The following is a 20633-nucleotide window of genomic DNA, read 5'->3' as shown; positions in this document are numbered from 1 at the left end:
AGACTCAATTCAGGAAAGAGGTAATTAAATTACATTCGTATGAAGACTCAATAAAAAAGAATGCTAAATATATTATACTAATAAAACAAATAAACCCTGGATGAAATTGGTATTTTTCCTTGAAATAACATGAAATACCTAATAACCACTTGATATATAACTTCTCATAATTTGCATTGACCACCAAAATATGCATCTTAATAAAAATTGTATTTCCAATAGCTAGTGACAATCAATATGTCCGGTAAGGATTTCGGTGATTTCTTTCGTTAGCAGTACTGGGCGTTCTGGGTGATAATGATACTGAATTCACTATAATTTCGTCTTCTAACTGTATTTCAGCACAATATTGGAAAATATTTTTTTTATAAAAATACTTTTTTAACAGGTATTATTTTTTCATTATATTAAATTATATTCACTTAAAACAATGTTACATTGTGTATATATTTAAGAATACTTAAATGGATAAGTAGGTATGTTTAAAAAAAGGTGAAATTTACGCAGTAATGGATTGGCAGTCTAAGAACGTTTTTCGGTGCAAGGGCTCCGCTGTGGCGCTAACGAGTCGCATATTCAGATTATTCAGTCTCATTTAAATTAAGCCTTTTTACTGCGATTTTCGTCGCATTCACCCCTTTTATGCGAGCGACGGTGTAAATGTATTTCGGCTTTTCAATGTTTTGATTTCATCTGAAAACTAGTGGTATGTAGAGGTTTGAAAGCGTTAACTTAACTTCCAGAATGAATCAAAATACAGAATTACCTATTTCTGTTCAAATTAAGATAAGTGCATGTATTTTAAGGAATAATCATAAAATAGTTATTTTCTTAGTATTCTTTCTCGAACGCGGATTATTATAAATCTACATGAAAACAATAATATTTCTTTTTTTATTTTTTTTCCGGGCGATGCCAAGGCTAGCAAAACGTCTAAATAAACATTGATTATTGATCATTTTCAAAATCAACAGGATTTTTGTTGAAATCGCAAACTGGTTATAGACAACTTGCATGACTTTATGATGTATCCAGATGAGATTTTTTTTCCATCCTTAGGAATTACATGGTCTTCCTCTCTGGTCTATGGTCAAAAATGGTACTTACCCACTTCCTCAAGAATATTACTACTGTATTAACCAATGTAATGAGGAATCGGGATCAGACAATAATATCAACTATATCATTAAACGTCTTGCTTCATAAAGATTAGAATTATAATATAATGTATATGTCGCAGGAAAGTAACAAGAACCGCAAGTTTAAAAACTTTGTAGGATATCTTCAATCATTCGTACGATGTATTGTGTAACTAATATTAGGTACATTTGCGAAGAAATTTGTTTGTTTGTTTATTTTCTCTTTGCGCGTTATCTATTTACCAATTTTCTTGAAATTTTGCGTAGATATAATTAAAGTCTGTAGAAGGTTTTTATCCTGGTTTAAACTTTAGTAACCGTTTAAATTGTGAACCCTGTAATCTTTTGTAGGTGTCGTGGCGCTTAATTCGTCAATTTTTATAGGTGACACTAAATTCGTTGCTTTTTCTAGGTTATTCGAGTTTATCGCATATGGCAACGAATATAGCACCAAATTCGTTGCCATGTGCGATAAACTCGCGCGGACGAAGCTGCAGGTAAAAGCTAGTTAAAAATAAATATAATTACACCCCAATTTCATAAAACGATCGATTTATCATGGCTCGAAATGCATTTAATGGGCATGGACTTTTAATTAAATTATAGTCCTTTGTCCCAGGGCAACTAAATTGGCTATTAAAAAAGAAATTAATTCACAAAATTCATTAGCATATTGTTTCAGGGCACTTTTAGACTTCAGTGAGTTGAATGTTTATGAGCTTCGTACTTTATGGACAACTAGTTGTTACCATTATACCCTTTTTTTGTTTCCGCAAAAAAATGTTACTCATGAAGGTATTTTATATGTCTGTGCCACATTTTATTAAAATCGGTCCAGTAGTTTTGGGTTTCGTGCCAATTAGTAATACAAAAAGCGAAACGTTTTATCAGTATTTTGAGGTGTTTTAATCAGTCTTCTTCAATATGAAAGTAAAATGTTTATCGCTTGTGATAATATTTTTAATTGCAATTTTTTTTATTTTCTTTTTTTCTTATTGGTACCATAATATATTTTTTATTGTACCAATCAATTTGCAGCGAAAATAATTATTTTTTGTGTATACATACTTATGTATGTTTGTACTCGTAACGCGATAACTTTGAACCGTTGGTTTGATTATGGTGAAATGTAATAGCTATGTATCTACGATCTGCCAATAGAATCAAGACCGTATGTAGTTTCTTTGTGTAGCATTCTTCCTCCTGGCTTTAGTCTCAGTTGCATCCTCACCACTTTAGAGAGGAGCCCGGGGTATGCCTTTGACCATGGATTCTAGATTGAGTGAGTCAGGTTTTATCACGAAGCTACTCCCACTCACATACACATCCAGTTGCCTGAATGTGCAGGTTCCCTCACGATGTTTTCCCTCACTGTAAGAGCATCGGTTAGTATTCAAACTGTTCATGTAAAAATGTACATAACTTCGAGAATAAACATAGGTAAGCACATGGCCGAGATGGGATTCGAACCTATGCCTTTCTGCGCCACACGCATTTTAACCACGCCACCGACGCTTTTTTTTATAGTTTCTTTGTGTAGCATTGTTGTAATACATTATTAACCAACGTCACAGCTTCGTATAAAATTAATTTCTGATACATTTATCGGAAATTTTCAATACAATCATCAGTTGTGAATTTTCACACGAGAGAGTGGCATTCGTATAAATGGTTGCAGTTTAATCGAAAAAGGTTGACAAAGTATCGCCAATTAATTCTGTGAATGAGACAGTATGTGATTTATAGATTTGTAATACCAGATTTGGAAATACGGCCGTCTGACAGTCGGAAGTTATTGCAAGCCATAAATTATTTAGGTTAGGATAAGCGTAATTTTGATTGTAGCGAGGCAATTGTAGCAATAATAGAATACTCTGTTATCGATTATTTTTAACAATTACATACGTTCTAAGAGAACTTGGCTGTTGAAAGTATTAGTGCAACTTTTTATTAAATTATATTTTTCTGCTCAGTCTGGCCAATCGAAGGATGAAATTTTTCGGATAAATAAGGAGTCATTTTGCGTAGTCGGAAATATATGACCGAAGTGCATAGTTCATAAATTTCCTGATTAATACAAATCACATTATTGCTATTTAATTGTTATATTTCACAACATTTATAGAAATAAAACAACAACTTTACGTATTCATATCATTATCATTTCATCATTACCTATAAATTACCATGCTAATTGCATAACATAAAATATTTTAAGTTAAAAAAAAGTGTGAATTGAACAAATTTACAAATACATAATTTCCCATTGACTTCATCAACTTTATGATGGACAAAAATATAAACATCTTAAGAGAGTTTGCTTTTGAGAAGTTGTCGGAATTGCAAAAGGCCACCCTCGTTGCCTTTTTTGTAGAAGTTCTCCTTGCTGCATCTGGCCAACCAAGCTGATAACTTGGGATATCTGTAAGATTAAAATTAAAAATTAATAAGGATAATGCGAAACTCTTATCAAAATATTGCATTGTCATCGGTCCTTGATACGTGTGCAAAGTTCCAAGTTGATCGGACGTTTAGAAACCAGTGAAAATTAAGCTCAAATATTCCGTTACATACATACAACCCAAGCTAATAAAAGCGTAGTAAAAATAATTAATTGATTGGTAGGTTATAAATATTGAGTGATAATTATGAGCAACTTTATTTCTTAGCCTTTAAAGTACTTAAATATTTATTAATTTTAAAATATTTGTTTACTGAAAACATACGCCATTAAAACTGTTGCTCAAAATCGGCTAACTTAAAATTTGAGAGCAGCTTAATCTTAATCTTGTATATAATTGTTACGTATATTATACGTAAAATGCCTCTTTCTCAGAAGGGTAGACAAAGACTACAGTTTCTCACTTGTCACGATCCACTTTCTCCCACATTTACCTTCTTTATCTTCACCCAATTTCTTATCTCTCGTCATACAAGTTCCCCGCTTTGGGTAACTCTTTACCTTTGCCAGAACGTGCCCAATTTTTTTTTTAATCGACAAATTACACTGATTTAGTTAGCCTCGAGTTCGAGACTTGTGTTACGAGATACTAACTCAACGATACTATGTTTTTAAAAAATACTTCTATAGATAGGTCCATCAGAAAAAGTTCTTTTCTCATCATGCCTTGACCAGGATTCGAACCCGGGACCTCTGATGTCACAGACAAGCGTACTACCGCTGCGCCACAGAGGCCGTCAATGATTAGTTCTTTTAGTAGGTTAATCAACTTGCTATCTTTCATCCTCTCCACACGACCAAACTGATTCCCATTTCAATTACTGCCACTCTATCTTTTTTCACATTAAGGCAATTATTAATTAATTAATTATCAATTACGAATACTTACTTATTTTCATCAATAGGCAGAACCTCATGCATTGAGCTGATGGTAGCCACACAGCAGATATCAGCCAGGGTCACGTGGTCACCAGCCAGCCAGGGTGTCGTGAGGAAGCTCTCAGCGAACTTGTAACCTTTCTCGATCTTCTCCAGATTCTCCGTGCGAAGTTGCTTTTCGCCCCAGAAGAATACTGGCTCCTGTTTATTGTTATCAATAATTGTATTTGTATTATCAATATTTGATACAATTAACTCGTCCTTATGTTTTCGATGAAGGCAAAAGTACGTGGCATAAAAATACCTATAAACTTTAAAAAAAAAATTAAATTCTGGATACTGTACCAGTAGTACCAGTTTAGTGGAAAGTTATGGAATATACACTACAGAAGATAGAAGGAGAACAGAGGAGAGAAATAATCAAATTAATAGCACTATATTTGTGGAAATCAAATAAAAAGATTTAACAATAAAAATCTGATATTTTTCGCTGACCAATTACTCATGGCAACCGTAGCTATGACATTCATAAAGTGGTGGAAGATAATACAGTTTCCATTATATAAATATGTTATTACTCGTAACTGATCCTACCGACTGCGCCATGTAATATTTATTAAAAATCCTTTCTTCCAAGAAGCCTTCAAATCGGAGCGATTGTTTTCGCGTTATTCGATTTCAAATATACAGACAGACACACAGACAAAAAATCAAATAAATCACATTTTTGGTTTGCCTTATATATATAGATCTTTATATATAGATCTTTATATATAGATCGATTCTTTATCAATATTTTAAGACATAAGTCAGTCACTATTTTTTTATATTATGTAAATGTAGATTTATGGCATAAAAACTTACCACAGTACCTCGCAGACTTGGAAACAGAATGCCGCTGTCAAAGTGCAATTTCTGATCGACCAGAGCTCTCTTCTTCGGATCGTTTGGGTAAAGAGCGTCGTTATCACCGTATTGCGTCACCAAATAGCCACATATGGCGTGACTGAAAAGAGATAAAAATATTTATTTAGGCATTTTAAACATAAATTACGAAATGTATATGAAATAATAAATGGATGAATTAATTTGTGACAAAAATCAAGATCAATATATATTGGTTTTAATTTTTTTTGTGTAAACTGATAAATTTATTCAAATAAAATTATTCAAATAAAATGTGACTATTACAATTAGAATATTACAATTGTACTCGTACTAATAATAAATATACCTAATTAAATAATTTAAACTAATATTAATTATTTATTATTATATAATTTTTATTCTTATATAAGATGTATATGATTTGATTGAACTTTCGCATTGCATAATATTTTTTAATACAAAGGTATAGTGTCCGGAAAATTTCTTTCAAAGTTTATATTTTTATACAAGGTACTTTTGCCTCCTACGAAAACATAGGGACGAGTTAATTTTATCAACTATTGATAACAATATCACTTTGGTACCTATCAGTGACATGAAATATTACTTAAAAGAGGGCCATTACGAGTGATAATAAAGGGTAAGGGTTTGAATCTCAATTCCATCATTAAGCCAAACAGCTGAACGTGGCCTTTCTGTCTTTTCAAGACTGTTGGTTCTGTCTACCCTACAAGTATGTACCCTATGTTCATATGCATATATATGTATCTACTTCGAGTAGTTTGTCTACTTATTCTTTCAATTTGACTCGAGGCTTATCATTTTAAGCTATGTCCATTAACATGAAGAATTATGTGTTTGTAAATAAATTAATTTTACCTGTCCCAGATCACGAAATCGTCATCTTTGAGTGTCGGAACAGTATGTTGCGGGTTCATCTGTAAATAAGAAGATTCATAGTTTTAACATCATCAATAGTAAAGCGTTCGGCGTTTTAAATTTCGACCATTGTACTTCATTGAAGTTCACCCCAGTATAAAATGTGATGCGCTTTGGAAGTGGTGGTAGCTAAAATATAAATTTAGATCGATATGTGATAATATAAGCGATAGTGATTGTATTCACTATTGTTACAATATAGAATTTTAAATCGGCGTTATCAGGTCCGAACTCCCTTGAGGAACACCATTCTTTTAATGAGTCCATAATAATGGACAAGACGTATGTCTTATATACTCTCTCTTTGTAGAGGATTGGAAGATGCTCAGATAAATATTATTTAGCTACTTTCTTTAACATAGAAAAAATCTCAAATACTCGTACAAAGTCTTACCTGAACAAATTGTTCCTTCAAGTGTTCCCCTTCAAGAAGGTTTACATCAATATACTCGACATCGGGAAGGTTCAGTGCCTCAATGGTCATGTATACAGCCCTTACTGGAGGGCTTGCGTCGATTTTGTACAAAGTAAGCACCATTTTTGGGATTTCTGTAAAAAAAAAATGTTGGATGATAAAAATGTGCCGTGTGGTTCCCGGCACCAGTACAAAAAAGAATAAGACCACTCCATCTCTTTCCCATGGATGTCGTGAAAGGCGACTAAGGGATAGGCTAACAAACTTGGGATTCTTTTTTAGCCGATGGGCTAGCAACCTGTCACTATTTGAATCTCAATTCTATCATTAAGCCAAATAGCTGAGCGTGGCCTATCAATCTTTTCAAGACTGTTAGCTCTGTCTACCCCACAAGTACGTTTCATAAATCCAATATTCTTAAAGTGACAGTTGCAAGTGCATTCGCCTTAAAGTTAAAAGCCTGTGTTGTTTTTTCTTAATTGACTTAAAAACTTATTTGTATGGATTCTTATTAAGTTTTTGATCTAGCAACCGGTCATTATTACTAAGCCCTTAAACCTTAATACAGCTTAACGTGATCATAGCCTCTTCTAAAGACGTTTGGCACTGTTAACCCCGTAGGAAATAAAGACATATGTATTCATATATGTGCAGAAACAAAGAAAAATATTATTGAATTAAAAAACATTCTACGTACCTTTAAAACGTCAACAAGCGAGTTCACTTTATCACGGTCAAATGTATAATGCGTACAATGGCTACAAGGCATCGTGCAACCGGTTTCTATAAACTAGCTCTGCATAACATCTGTACATTTTAAACTCTATTACCCTGATGAGAAGTGTCAAGTTGCTATGAAAATATAATTTGACTTACATTCATAACAATTTGGATAGGTTTTATGTAGTACCTAACAATCGCGGGATTGACAATGCAGTTTTATCCCAACTAATATTGTACGAAAGTAAGTTTGTTTGTTTGTTTTCTCTTCATGCTTTATGTACCTATTGAACCAATCTACTTGTAATTTTGCCGTGTGGTTACCGGCACCAATACAAAAAAGAATGGGACCACTCCATCTCTTTCCCATGGATGTCGTGAAAGGCGACTAGGGATAGGCTTACATACTTGAGATTCTTTTTTAGGCGATGGGCTAGCAACCTGTCACTATTTGAATCTCAATTCTATCCTTAAGCCAAATAGCTGAAGGTGGTCTATCAGTCTTTACAAAACTGTTGGATCTGTCTACCCCGCAAGGGATATAGACGTGATTATATGTATGTATGTATGTATGTATGTAAAATAAATACATATGAACGTGTCGAGGGTCTGGTGGGTCAGTCACAATAAAACACCAGATTTTTAGATAGTTCAAGGCCTCCTGTCTGGTCGTCGTCTTCTCAGAGAAATCAATAGTCTCACATACCTCGTCCAAAACAAAAAATTTTATGCTCAATGTAGGTACCTAGTTTTGCATACATAACCATCAATTTACCTCAGACAACTTAAATGGTGGTTTTTTGTAATAAATTGTATATACTGTTCGTATGTAGTCATTAGTTTTTTTTTTTCAATGACATCGCACCGTCATTAGTTACTGATGACGAAGTTTGTTTTATGTGATAAATAGAAATTATAGGTAAAACAATGTTCTTAGCTGGGTTAGGTCGTGTCAATTGTCATGGGTCCTATCAACGAATCTTCATCCATCTGCTGAAAACACTTATATTATCACTCTTTGGACAGAAGCCCAGGGAGTCCCATTTAACAGTGATCCTGAATTGGATTATCCGCAACTTTTGTAGGTGTAATAGTAACTAAATAATACATATAATAACGTCTATATCCCTTGCGTGGTAGACAGAGCCAACAGTCTTGCAAATACTGATAGGCCACGTTCAGCTATTTGGCTTTAAGATAAAATTGAGATTCAAATAGTGACAGGTTGCTAGCCCATCGCCTTAAAAAGAATCCCAAGTTTGTAAGCCTATCCCTACTAAATAACAATAAATAAATAAATACGGGACAAATTACAGAGATTGAGGTAGCCTCGAAGTAAGTTTGAGACTTGTGTTACGAGATACTAACTCAAGAATACTATATTTTAGAATACCTAAATACTTATATAGATAAACATCCAAGACCCAGGCCAATTAGAAAACTTGACGCATATATGGTAAAACCTGCTCAAAAAGGCAAATAAAAGAAGGGTTACAAACTTGGGATTCTTCTTTTAGACGACGGTCTGTCACGATTTGAATCTTCGTCGTTACCTTTTCCCACTTTCTACGCGGGGTCGGCACAGTATGTTAGTTTTTTCCAATTACTTCTGTCAATTGCCATCTCACTGGTACTCACACTCCCTTTCTCCTCATACTATCCTTTACGCCGTCCATCCATCTCTTCTTCGGTCTTCCTCTATTTCTTGAACCTTTCACTTCCATATTTAAGGCGTAAGATGACCTTCTTCTCTTCGATCGACGATCGATCGACTACGATTTGAATCTAGCTCCTGTAATTAAACCCAAAGCTGAATGTGGCTGGCCTATCAGTCATTTAAGGCATTTCGCTCTGTCTACATCGCAAGGGATGTAGACGTGATTATATATGTATTCTATGTATGTAAAACCTTCATAAGTGTGACAATTACCAAGATCTTATATAGTTATTTAAAACATGTTTTTTAGGTTTTCCTATAATAATAGATATTTGTAGGCTCACGTCTGATTTAATAGATATATGTTACAATTATATTTATTAAATGCTAACCCTCATCGCTATAGTGTTTCACATTGATTTTTTTGAAATTGATTGATTGATTAGTTGTGCGTTTAGGAAATAAAAATTAGTGACGAGTATGTAGTTGTATCTACGGTAATAATTTATAAAAAAATCCTACAGGCCCAACTAGTCGTGCATATCAGTTGGTCCACGAGGAAATCGTGGTATGGTCGCGTCTGAAAGGCTGGAAAGCGAGTCTTTTCCCGAATTGAGAAGGTTCTATCGAGAAGATGTATCTGTTTACTTGGATTCAGATATTCATAATATTCGAATTCTGTAAACAAATCGGTCGTTTTCCGAAATCGAATATCCGCCAAATGTTGCGAATGTGTTTTTGTTGACTTTGGTAGATACTATTTTCTCTGACACTTATAGGTAATTTTATTGTACGTTGAAGATAAACAAATACAAATATCTAACAATAAAAATGTGAAAAATTTTAAAAAATGTGTGGATGTATGTTTGAAATCTTTCATGCAAAATCTACTGGACGGTTTTCATGAAATTTGGTACACGAGTATTACTGGGAATAACAATATAGGTATAGGTACCCCGTATAGTTCTCGGTACCAATAGAAAAAAGAATAGGACCACTCCATCTCTTTCCCATGGATGTCGTAAAAGGCGACTAAGGGTTATTAATTTAGGATTCCTCTTTTAGGCTATGGGCTAGCAACCTGTCACTATTTGAATTTGAATTCTATCATTAAGCTAAACAGCTGAAAGTGGTCTGGCCTATCTGTCTTGTCTTTTCAAGATTATTGGCTCTGTCTACCCTTGGAAAGACTATTGGCTCTGTCTACCTCTGGTAGGAACTCGTCTTGTATCATAACTTTAGCAAATACCTATACAATCTTTCAACACATTAACCGCTTGGTGCCACTCAACGAGCCACAGATTAGGCCTTATATCTTATCTAAATATCTAATCAATAGCCATATTATTAGATACAGTGATTTGCTAAACGGTGAAGCTTTAAGCTTTACTTTTGTTTCAAAACATTTACACAACATTTCGTATGCGACGTAAATTAATTTTATGGCGGGAAACCAAAAAATGTGTTGTAGATTTTTTTTTTAATTTGCGATTTAGAGGTACAATTTTGATGGGAGTCGCTTCGTGTAACGATTTGACTAACGGGGAGTATGATCAAAAGAAAGATTTACATATATACATGTAATCAATCACGTTTATATCCCCCGTGGAGTAGACAGAGCCAACAGTGCTGTAAATACTGAAAGGCCGGGGATTTTTAAAGCTAAACACTATTATTGGAACTATAATCAACGCGGAGAACCTGCGCCATTTAATTTTAATTTGCGGCATCTATGAGAATTATTAATCATTATCAAACGTTCCAACTATACGATGTCTTCTCGATGTTGGTTTGTTTCCCGCGTTTTTTGATTAGCTCCTTTTGTTTCTTAGTTTAGCTATTCGCCACGAGATGGCACTAAAAATAAAGCTGCTCTACGCTAGATGGCAGTGAGAGTACATCTGGACATTTAATACTTTCAGTAATTTTGGTATTATGTTTTCTGTAGGGTAGGTATTATGATGTAATTGTAAATTGGTATTTGAATATACTTAATGCTCGTATAGATTCCTATGTTCGATAAAAATTGATGGTAGGTAGCGTTTTTGTTTAAAATTAGGAATGATTCAGATTGCATATGGCGATAAACATACATAAGTACTGTTATATATTTTAACAAATAAGATTTGTGAATTGCATAATTAGTTTTATTTCAAGACAAGATTGACTATGTCATACCTAAAGATAAAAAGACAAAGAGTAATCTTGATAGCATTAAGAAGTATTTATACAACAAGTACTATCTGAAATGTGCAATATTTGAGGCAGGTACCTACCTTCTTCCTCGTGAAAGGTCAGGTCACGAATTACCTAAACCGAAGATCTTACTTGAAGAAAGTTATGAATGTGGATGAAGCGAAAGAAGTATTCAAGGATTTTTAAGTAGAAAGAAATCGTCTCTGCATAATTACGTTTACATAACGTCAACATAATGTGTATAATGTACATACATATTATCAAGTCTATATCCCTTGCGGGGTAGACAGTGCCAAAAGCCTCGAAAAGACTGATAGGTCACGTTCAGATGTTTGGCTTAATGATAGAACTGACTTTCAAATAGTGATCGATTGCTAGCCCATAGCCTACAAGAAGAATCCCAAATTTATAAGCATATCCCTTAGTCGTCTTTTACGACATCTATGGAAAAGATATGGAGTGGTTATATGATTTTCCTAAAGGTGTCGGGAACCACACGGCACATGTGTACCTATATACATTTATTATTACAATTTCGTGTCGCGCTTCGTCTCAGTGTGAACTAACCCTTACCCCTCAATGCTTTCTCTATTTTCCAAGTAATATACCTTTAGTTGACCGCATCGTTGTGGTCATGAGTCATAAAACACTATAACCACACGGCTTAACAACTTGTCTGTACTATAAGATAAAGTACTTATGTTATATTAAATTTTATATTATTACAAGCTTTTGTGCGATTGCGCGGGACTTCGCTTCCGTGGGAAATTCCCGCGAGAAAAAAGTAGACTATGTTACATCCGAAGGTCTTTTTTATATACCTATGTGCCAAATTTCATTCAAATCGGTTCAGTGGTTTTGTTGTGAAAGCGGAACATACAGACAGACTTTTGCATTTATAATGTAAATAAGAAATATTATAATAGTATTATATTCTTTAGCTCCCGCTTCAAGACAATAAGTGGGGTCACAAACTAAATAAATATATACTTATTCATACCTAGGTACACAAAATATAAAATAAAATTATTATAATATACATACATAAAAACCACAAAAAATAAACAATATACATAAATAAATAGTTGCAGCGATTATCGAAATGAGTGAAAAGGCTTATTGGTATTAAATACCCTCGCGATTCAAGAGAAACCCTATTTAATATCTAAAAGTAGTTATAGGTTGACACTGAAATGTCCAATATTAAATGCCATAAAAATATTGAAATTGACAATAAAATATAAAAAATACCCTAGTTACTTAGATTGTAATGAAATAATAATCCTTATTATACATTTTACAGCCTGTTTAAATAGAATATTATGTGCTTTATCATGCAAGGGCCATAAAATTCTCACAATTTCATATAAAAAGCGTATGAGAACATAATTTATGACTTAGAAAAGGGCTTTTGATGTTTTTTATACGCCCCTGTACAGAATCACCTTTAAAAACTTCAGTCGTATAAATGAAATGGACTATAACCTTTTTATTTAGTTTATGTGTGTCGGTGGTTGAGAAATTAAGTTTGGAGAAGCACAACATTGAAAACCATTCTGTTCCATAATAACTTCATGTTATTATTATTTCATACTTTTTAGGTTAAGATAAAGATTTGATGATTGCTACAAACTTATTATTTAATCTTATAGCTTCTCATAAACAAAATAAAAAGTATGTCAATCACTTTTCGAACTATCTGATGAATTAGAATTTGACTGCGCAGCTTTTATTTCATAATCTGACACTATCGCGCTAATACTCTTCTTAGCTTTAGCTTTGTACAGCGGCGGTAAATTCCTCAATACTTCTGCAATATGACGGCAGAACAAATCCACATCATCTTCTCGTTTTCTCAAATCTCCATCTCTCCTTCTAACATTAGTATCATCTGATTCCAATTTATCTTCGTCACGAACTATTTGCCGTTCCTTGCTCTGATATCCGTCTTCTTCTTCCCTTTTAATATTATTCTCGTTTATATTAGTGGTAGCGAATGAAAAATTCTTTTCATCCACGTAATCGTACCGAGCCTCAAAATTTTCCTGGCTTGAATCATCGTTGCTTGAAATTTCCGCATCTAAAGCAGACGTTTCTTCATGTGGTTTCATGTCCACAGACTCTAAATCTGATATAGTCTGTGCTGAATCATCAGTGATAGCTTCTAGAAATAATAACATTTTGTGGCGCGTGTTTTTTGAACTTTTCCGCGGCGCCATGTCTGGGCCAGCTCTGAGTGATCTCCTCTTAAAGCGCATGTATCCGTCTCTGATGAATTTCCATTTTTTCCTACACTCTTCAGCTGTAACAAGGTATCATATAAGTTAATAAGTATCAGGCGTTTTTCTTTGCGCGCAGATAGGCAGGAAAAGTTATAAACTTGGAATTATTCTTTCAAACAATGTAAATCGCAAATCTAATTTTCATTGCTAAGCAATTCAACTAATCGTGGTCGACAAGCACCACAGGATTTAACAAAGAAAATAAAATTTGTCTGTCATCTAATTATCACGATAAAACCCAAAGCTCCGCTCGCGAGAAACCATACCTACCCTATGTCCTTCTCTATAGTCCACACTATGTGTATGCAAAATTTCATAAAGGTCGGTTCAGTGGTTTTGACATGAAAGACGGACAAACAAACACACTTTCTCATTTATAACGCTTATATCATGGATTACTACTGCCTAGTAGAATATTGTCATTATCGCCCCGTGTTACTGACGTATAAAATCAGGCATATAAATTGACCATAGAACTTGACACCTCCGGGATGCGCAGAAGCAATTGTTCACATAAAAAGAAATATTCTGCGCATCGTCCCGTCGTCCATAGTATACAATTTTTTTCAACTTACGTGCCGGGTACCGTACACAAATATTTACAAGGCATTATGTCTTCCTTTCCACTCTAATTCTGAGGTTACTTATAATGATAAAAAGTGAGGGTAGGGAAGATAATAAACATCCTTTTCTTAACATCTTTTTAATAAACATCTAGGAAGGCATGAAACCGCGACTTATAAATTGACTTAAATTGATTTGATTCACCTAGCGTTGTAGGCTGATGAGAAATAGATATAAAATATAATTCAAACTTACGTGGTTTTAATAACGCCTGTCCTATATTTATCCAATTCGTTTCCTTTATCACTTGATTGTGGTAACCGTCGTTGTTTGAGTTATAGAGTGCTGGGTGCTGTGATACTAGTTTGATTAATTTCCTTTCTTCTATGTCCGTGAAAAACATTCTGTAAAAAAAAAAATTACGTTCGGCTTCCCGCCGAGAGAATGGGCACTGAGCAGCAACGGCAATGCGGCGCGACGCGATAAAGCGAAGCGACGCGGTGGTGGGGACGCGGCGGGCGGCTACGCGCGACAGTGGCGCCGCGTTCTTTATTCAAATTTCGAAGTAATGTGGTATACCTATCACGCCATCCGTAGTACGCTGTGACCAAAGCGGACACAGCGCACTGTTTAATGGTAAGCGTTATTGTCGTTAGTATAATTTCAATTTGATTTGTCGCCTGCCGTTGCCGCGTGGTTCCCGGTATTTTTTTTTTTTTTTTTTTTTTTTTAAGTTTTCCCCTGGGTGTTACACCACACCCAGGGGGAGTTTATTGCCAGTATTTCTCTGTCGTGATGAACAGAGGCATTATTAGACATTGTTAAATTACATTATATATGACAACTTTTACTTAACTTTAGTACTAACTTTAGTCTGCTTCTTAAAATTACAGTAATTATCTTTTGTTTAGTTTTATACCTTATATTTTTCTTACATTTTTCTTATGCTTATTTATCATTTACTTCTTTTTCTAACACTACATTTTACCTTAAATCTTTGTCATATTTTTCCATACTGGTCAATAACTTTATAGTCTAATCAACATATTTAATACATTTTGTATAATTGTTATTTCATAGCATGATTTTGCTATTTGTTTAGAATATTAATATTATACTTTTTACATTTGGTCATTGTTCTATTTTATTTTTGTACAATTTAAATTGTACAGTGTCTTATTGCTATAATTTATGTCAAGTTATTTAAAATGATAAAAATTTAATTACTTATCTAATGTTGTAAACTTATTACTAACTTTTAAACCGAACACTATAGTCATATTTTAATATCTGAGTCATAAAATTATCACCTAACACAATTATTATTATAAAATATTTGTTTTTCCTTCGCATAGCAACAGACTACCCGCGTCTTCGCATCAACTGATAATAATTATCTGCTGATGCGGAGCCACAATGCAGACTGCTGCTACTAGAATTCTATTGTTTTTGGCCTCCACAACGTGCCACGTCATGCCTTAAATTATTGCATTTTAATGACTGTTACTTTCATTAACATGTCAATATTGGTTATCCGCGGCACGCTGTGAAAACCAAAAACAACAGTTATTCATACGATATCCTGGATCTGGCGAGAGCCTCCCACCTTTGCCTGACCTGACACGCGGAACTAAAAGCGTTGTGACTACTCACCGCGTTCCCGTCCGCGCGGCAGTTCAGGCACGATGGGACGGCTCCCGCCGCCCAGCCCTGGCACGCCTCCCTTTGGTGCTCACCGCCGCAGTGGCTGCACCTTTCGACCTTTTCTTTGCAGTGCCTCCTACCGTGGCCGTAACCCAGGCACATCGAGCACTGAACCAGAGGGGAGTAGTCCTCCGCTTGGATCCTCTGCATGCCGGGTTCCCGGTATTGCCGTGTGGTTCCCGGAACCAATACAAAAAAGAATAGGTCCATTCCATCTCTTTCCCATGGATGTCGTAAAAGGCGACTAAGGGATAGGCTTACAAACTTGGGATTTTTTTTTTTTTTTTTTTTTTTTTTTTTTTTTTTTTTTTTTTTTTTTTTTTTTTTTTTAGGCGATTGGCTTACAAACTATCACTATTTGAATCCCAATTCTATCTTAAAGCCAAATAGCTGAATGTGGCCATTTAGTCTTTTCAAGACTGTTGGCTCTGTCTACCCCGCAAGGGATATAGGCATGACCATGATGATGTATGAATGTGTATTTGTCGCCACTATAATGCTAGGTATGTCAGAGCTTATCAACTTGGTATCAAAAACTTTTTTTTTGGTATGTTTGTTAGGTACTTCAAAACGTATAACCAAGTAGGTACTTGGTTATACGTTTTGAATGTTTTTATACTAGTGTCATAAGACGCAATATGTAAAAACCCTAAACTTAGTAGCAGCATTTGGCGTGAATTGGGACTACATTTGCCTTTGACTTGCATTCAAAGCGAGAACACACATTAAAGTTGTTAACAGAAACGAATACCTACTCATACTTCGTACAACCATTGCTCTGTAAAAATTCCACTAATAAGTTTTACAAAGATACTCTTGGTACACTAATGGGAATTATAAAATATTTGTTTTCGTAGAACTTACTCAGATACTTGTGGCGACATCTCTACGCTACAAGACACAAAAACAAAATTACACGACGCTATAAGTCAAAAACAGTGAAAAGTCTAAATCGCGCAAGCAAAGATTTCACGGATTGGAGCAATATACATACCTCCGATACAACATTGTCGGAGTCGCGGTTCCCCAGGCAAACTTCCCTTTAGTGACTTTAGTATATGTGCCGTGTGGTTCATTGCGATTGAGAATAGGATACTCCACATCCTTCCATAGCTGTCGAAATAGGTGACTACGGGAAAGGCTCATAAACTTGAGATTGTTGACGATGGGCTTGCAACCTGTCACTACTTGAATCTCAGTCCCATCATTAAGTTTAGCTGAACATGACCATTCAGTCTTTTTAAGACTTTTGGCTCATTTTACCACGTAAGGGGTATAGACATCGGCATCGACTACCAGCGGAGAATCCTAAGTTTATAAGCCACTCCCATAGTCGCCTTTTACGACATCCATGGAAAAGGCATGGAGTACGATATTCCGGCATGGAATATCCTATTCCAAATTCCTATTCTTTTATAATATTGGTGCCGGGAACCACACGGCACACAGAAAATTTTATTTCTGTTGTCTGGTTGTTTGGTATTGAGAGCTCTTAGGGCGGCATAGGCTTAGGCCTTCAAAGGGTTTGTAGGTCACAGAATGCTTATTGTCCTTGAAAGGGATCAAAGCAAATGAAAAATATGGGATACCTGTAATTATAAAGTGGCTGTTGATAAACATTCACATAATCACGTCTATATCCTATGCTATGAAAAGACTAAAAGACCACATTCAGCTGTAGGTATGTCTTAGTTATGGAAATTGAAATAGTGACAGTTAGGCTTGCCCATTGGCTACAAGAAGACTCCTAAGTTTATTTTCCCCTAGTCGCCGGTCAATTTACAAATATAGATATCTTAAATCTAAATCGTGGACCAATGCACATTGTCTACATTAAAAAATATGAATGAATGTAGAACTAATTATCTTAAGTTTCTTAATGTATGTTACACACATAAAGAAATGGATTGGATACTAAGTAGCAAGAAATAATTTAACCTTCTGGTGAGTAAGAAAGCTTTGTTTGGTAGCAAGTGATACATCAATGTCTGCTCAAATCGTTGAGTCATCACTTGGAGAGACGTATTCTCGGTAATGTGAACGGATTAGATCAGGTTGCAAATTATTGAGATTTTGTAGCACGATGCCTTTACAATTACAATTCGACCATTTTCCAATCAGAAATAGAATCAGAAATGTCTTTATTGTTCTCCAAAATCTAAAGATTACCTAAGTTACTATGTAGAGGGTACCATATGCTAAATTAGTATATAACCATCATCGCAATAAGACTGCGTTTTTAATACTTACAAATAATAACTTTTATTAATAGTACTTATTACGTAATTTATTACTTTTTTTCATATTATTTTTGGATGATGACTAGTTATGAAATCAAAGAGTTCAGATCTTCGATATATAACTCCATTTTTTTTATTTATTTATGATGTGTACAAGTATTATACGGATACCTAAGCACTCTCGGCATTTTGTCATAGAAATATGTTTGTGAATTTATAATTCTGCGTAATTTATGACTTTGAGAGAAATGAAACAACGTATTAGTACCTTATGCTCTTTTTGAACAATTTTTAACCGAAACTACCAATTTTATAATGCAATGTAAGATATGGTTTATTTATACCTCCTCTCTTCAACGGGTAACAATTTGTTTGTAAAATTAATAGTGTTAAATACATAACTGATCATTGAAACTAAAGCTGAAGTTCTATGGAGCTGATCTTGGTTTGATTTTGAGAAACTGACGGTGGGAATTATTGATAGTAAAACTAAAACTGCACTTGCTTGAATGTAACACTGAACTATAATAACTGATAAAGGTAGTTTGATAACACAATTAAGATCATTAATTAGGATATGAGCTACAATGAACTAATATTTTTTAATAATACGCTTTTTTAAATAATATCTGACTTAACATTCTATTTTTGGTTTTTTTTTTCTTAGTGGCCAGTTTTATTTATAAATAGTTTAAACAAATAGGATTATTTGGACCAAAGAGTAAATTGTTTTTTTTAAATGTCCTTATTTCAATAACCTTTTCGGGAATAACTCTAACAGGTAAGTGCAACATTGGGACTGCCAGTGATAAATCATTCCTTACATAGTTTTAGGGTTATTTTTATTGCGTGTGAGTTTCTGAATAAGCCATGGGCTCGTGATTTTTCTTATATCATTTGTAATAAGCCTGACGTAACGTGAATAAATATAATTAGTACTTTTTAATTCAGTAGGAATTCATTTGAATGAAATATAAAAATTTGTAACTGGTTATGTTATGTTAAAAATGTGATATTTTATAACTAAACATTCATAACCATGTTAGTTGATTTTTTCTAATAAAGCTATTTTCATTTACAGATATATAAATTATGGGTTCGTAGCACATTTTTTTTTTACATTTTTTCCCCACACTGAAACAGGTAAGTTTAATATTCCACAAGAATATTCAATTTATTAATATTCATTTAATCATGTCTAAATCCTTTGCGGAGTAGACAGAGCTGGCAGTCTTGAAAGACTGACAGGCCGCGTTCAGCTGTAAGGCTTAATGATAGAACTGAGATTTAAATAGTTAGAAAAAAATTTAAAAGAATATTAAACTGTTATTAAAATGTCAGGTGGATGAGGGTGGCTGAGTTACCTCTATATTTATTATCGAAATACGTAAAATGACGAGCTGTCAACTAAACCGTGTGTATTACATATAAGCCAGAATATAAGAATCATTAAGAAATATTATCACGAAGCGTCTCCTGTATGAACTTGCAGAGTATAACTACTTTGAATCATTTCTTACTAGTCCATGTTTATTAAAAAGAAAAAGTGATGCTACTTAATAGACTGATAGCTACTTTTAATAAACATCTTTTAAAATGAAAACAGGGAAAAGAGGAAAGTTTGTATCTTGATGAAGAAAAATGCGGTCGCTTTGTATTTATAAGAACGTCGTTCACAAGATCTCAACTCACAAACAATCTTAGTTAGAAAAATACATGATTATATATAAAAAAATATTAATTAAATAAATAAAAAGAGAATGTTTACCCACGGAAGCGTGCCAAGAAGGCTGGTTGCATTGCTACGTTGAATGGAAATGCTTAATCTTTGACCTAAGAAGTTTCTGATGAGCTGAGGAACCCCACGGACCCAAGGTTTTTACCCCATATTTATTTATTTATTTGCCAGTTTATTGACACAGAAAATATTGGAAATGACAAACACAAGCAACAAAAGTACATATGTTATGAGATGATAACCACCACAATCAGCATATATATATATATATATCGCTGGATTTTTGGTTAAGAGTGAAAATTGAAAATCCGAAAGGAAGAAGCGGGAAGCGGGAATGTGAAACGCACAACACGTACCTTAACTTCTTGTTTGTTGGCTTTTTGGGCCCTGGCCAGGGTTCTTCTTGTTTCAAGGATTAAACTTTAACTTTTTTTTATTAACACGCACTTTCACTAATTTTATTAATTGTGAGCGGAGCGGTCAATATGCGGCCATATTTTTTCTACATTCACTGGTTTAAATTTGAAATATTCTATGGCTCCATTCGTAAGCCGTCGAGTGTTTTCGAGCTCCGAAGAAACCACATATGCTGTCACTATCGTATTGTGCGGAATGAAAAGAGAGATATATATACATATATATAACGGCGGTTGACAAAATAAAACAATATACTATACAAGTTTTTAAAAACAAATGTGGATTTGTGTGGAAATGGTGTTTCACATACATATGTAGGTACATACAGATAATAAAAAAGCATTATAAGAATGAAGGGCCGTATACGACGGGTTTTACTTTATCGATAGAGAGT

General features: G+C 34.2%; 2 protein-coding genes across 2 annotated transcripts; both read right to left on the bottom strand.

Annotated features, from left to right (window-relative positions):
• Positions 1 to 3320: 3320 nt before the first annotated feature.
• Positions 3321 to 7471, bottom strand: LOC106134425 (glutathione S-transferase 1). Its single transcript, XM_060949927.1, has 6 exons — positions 7419 to 7471; positions 6701 to 6855; positions 6247 to 6305; positions 5344 to 5485; positions 4490 to 4680; positions 3321 to 3561 (listed from the first exon to the last, which is right to left on the bottom strand). The coding sequence occupies exons 2-6, from the start codon at positions 6842 to 6844 to the stop codon at positions 3447 to 3449; spliced, it is 651 nt and encodes a 216-aa protein (XP_060805910.1). The 5' UTR covers positions 6845 to 6855; positions 7419 to 7471; the 3' UTR covers positions 3321 to 3446.
• A 4938-nt stretch (positions 7472 to 12409) lies between these two features.
• Positions 12410 to 14591, bottom strand: LOC106134430 (uncharacterized). Its single transcript, XM_013334493.2, has 2 exons — positions 14396 to 14591; positions 12410 to 13596 (listed from the first exon to the last, which is right to left on the bottom strand). The coding sequence occupies exons 1-2, from the start codon at positions 14541 to 14543 to the stop codon at positions 12974 to 12976; spliced, it is 771 nt and encodes a 256-aa protein (XP_013189947.2). The 5' UTR covers positions 14544 to 14591; the 3' UTR covers positions 12410 to 12973.
• Positions 14592 to 20633: the final 6042 nt, after the last annotated feature.

Source organism: Amyelois transitella, chromosome 20 (genome assembly GCF_032362555.1).
Source record: "Amyelois transitella isolate CPQ chromosome 20, ilAmyTran1.1, whole genome shotgun sequence".
In the NCBI taxonomy this organism is placed as follows: domain Eukaryota; kingdom Metazoa; phylum Arthropoda; class Insecta; order Lepidoptera; family Pyralidae; genus Amyelois; species Amyelois transitella.
Note: the sequence above shows the minus strand (reverse complement) of the source record. Positions and strands in the feature narration are given on the sequence as shown.

Excerpts from the sequence above, each read along its gene's own strand:
- LOC106134425 (XM_060949927.1), bottom strand. The coding sequence starts at position 6,844 with ATGGTGCTTACTTTGTACAAAATCGACGCAAGCCCTCCAGTAAGGGCT. Across the intron at positions 5,486-6,246 it reads GATTTCGTGATCTGGGACAG|TCACGCCATATGTGGCTATT; the intron begins GTAAAATTAATT and ends ATCTCTTTTCAG. Across the intron at positions 3,562-4,489 it reads CTGCCTATTGATGAAAATAA|ATATCCCAAGTTATCAGCTT; the intron begins GTAAGTATTCGT and ends TTAATCTTACAG.
- LOC106134430 (XM_013334493.2), bottom strand. The coding sequence starts at position 14,543 with ATGTTTTTCACGGACATAGAAGAAAGGAAATTAATCAAACTAGTATCA. Across the intron at positions 13,597-14,395 it reads ACAGGCGTTATTAAAACCAC|CTGAAGAGTGTAGGAAAAAA; the intron begins GTAAGTTTGAAT and ends ACCTTGTTACAG.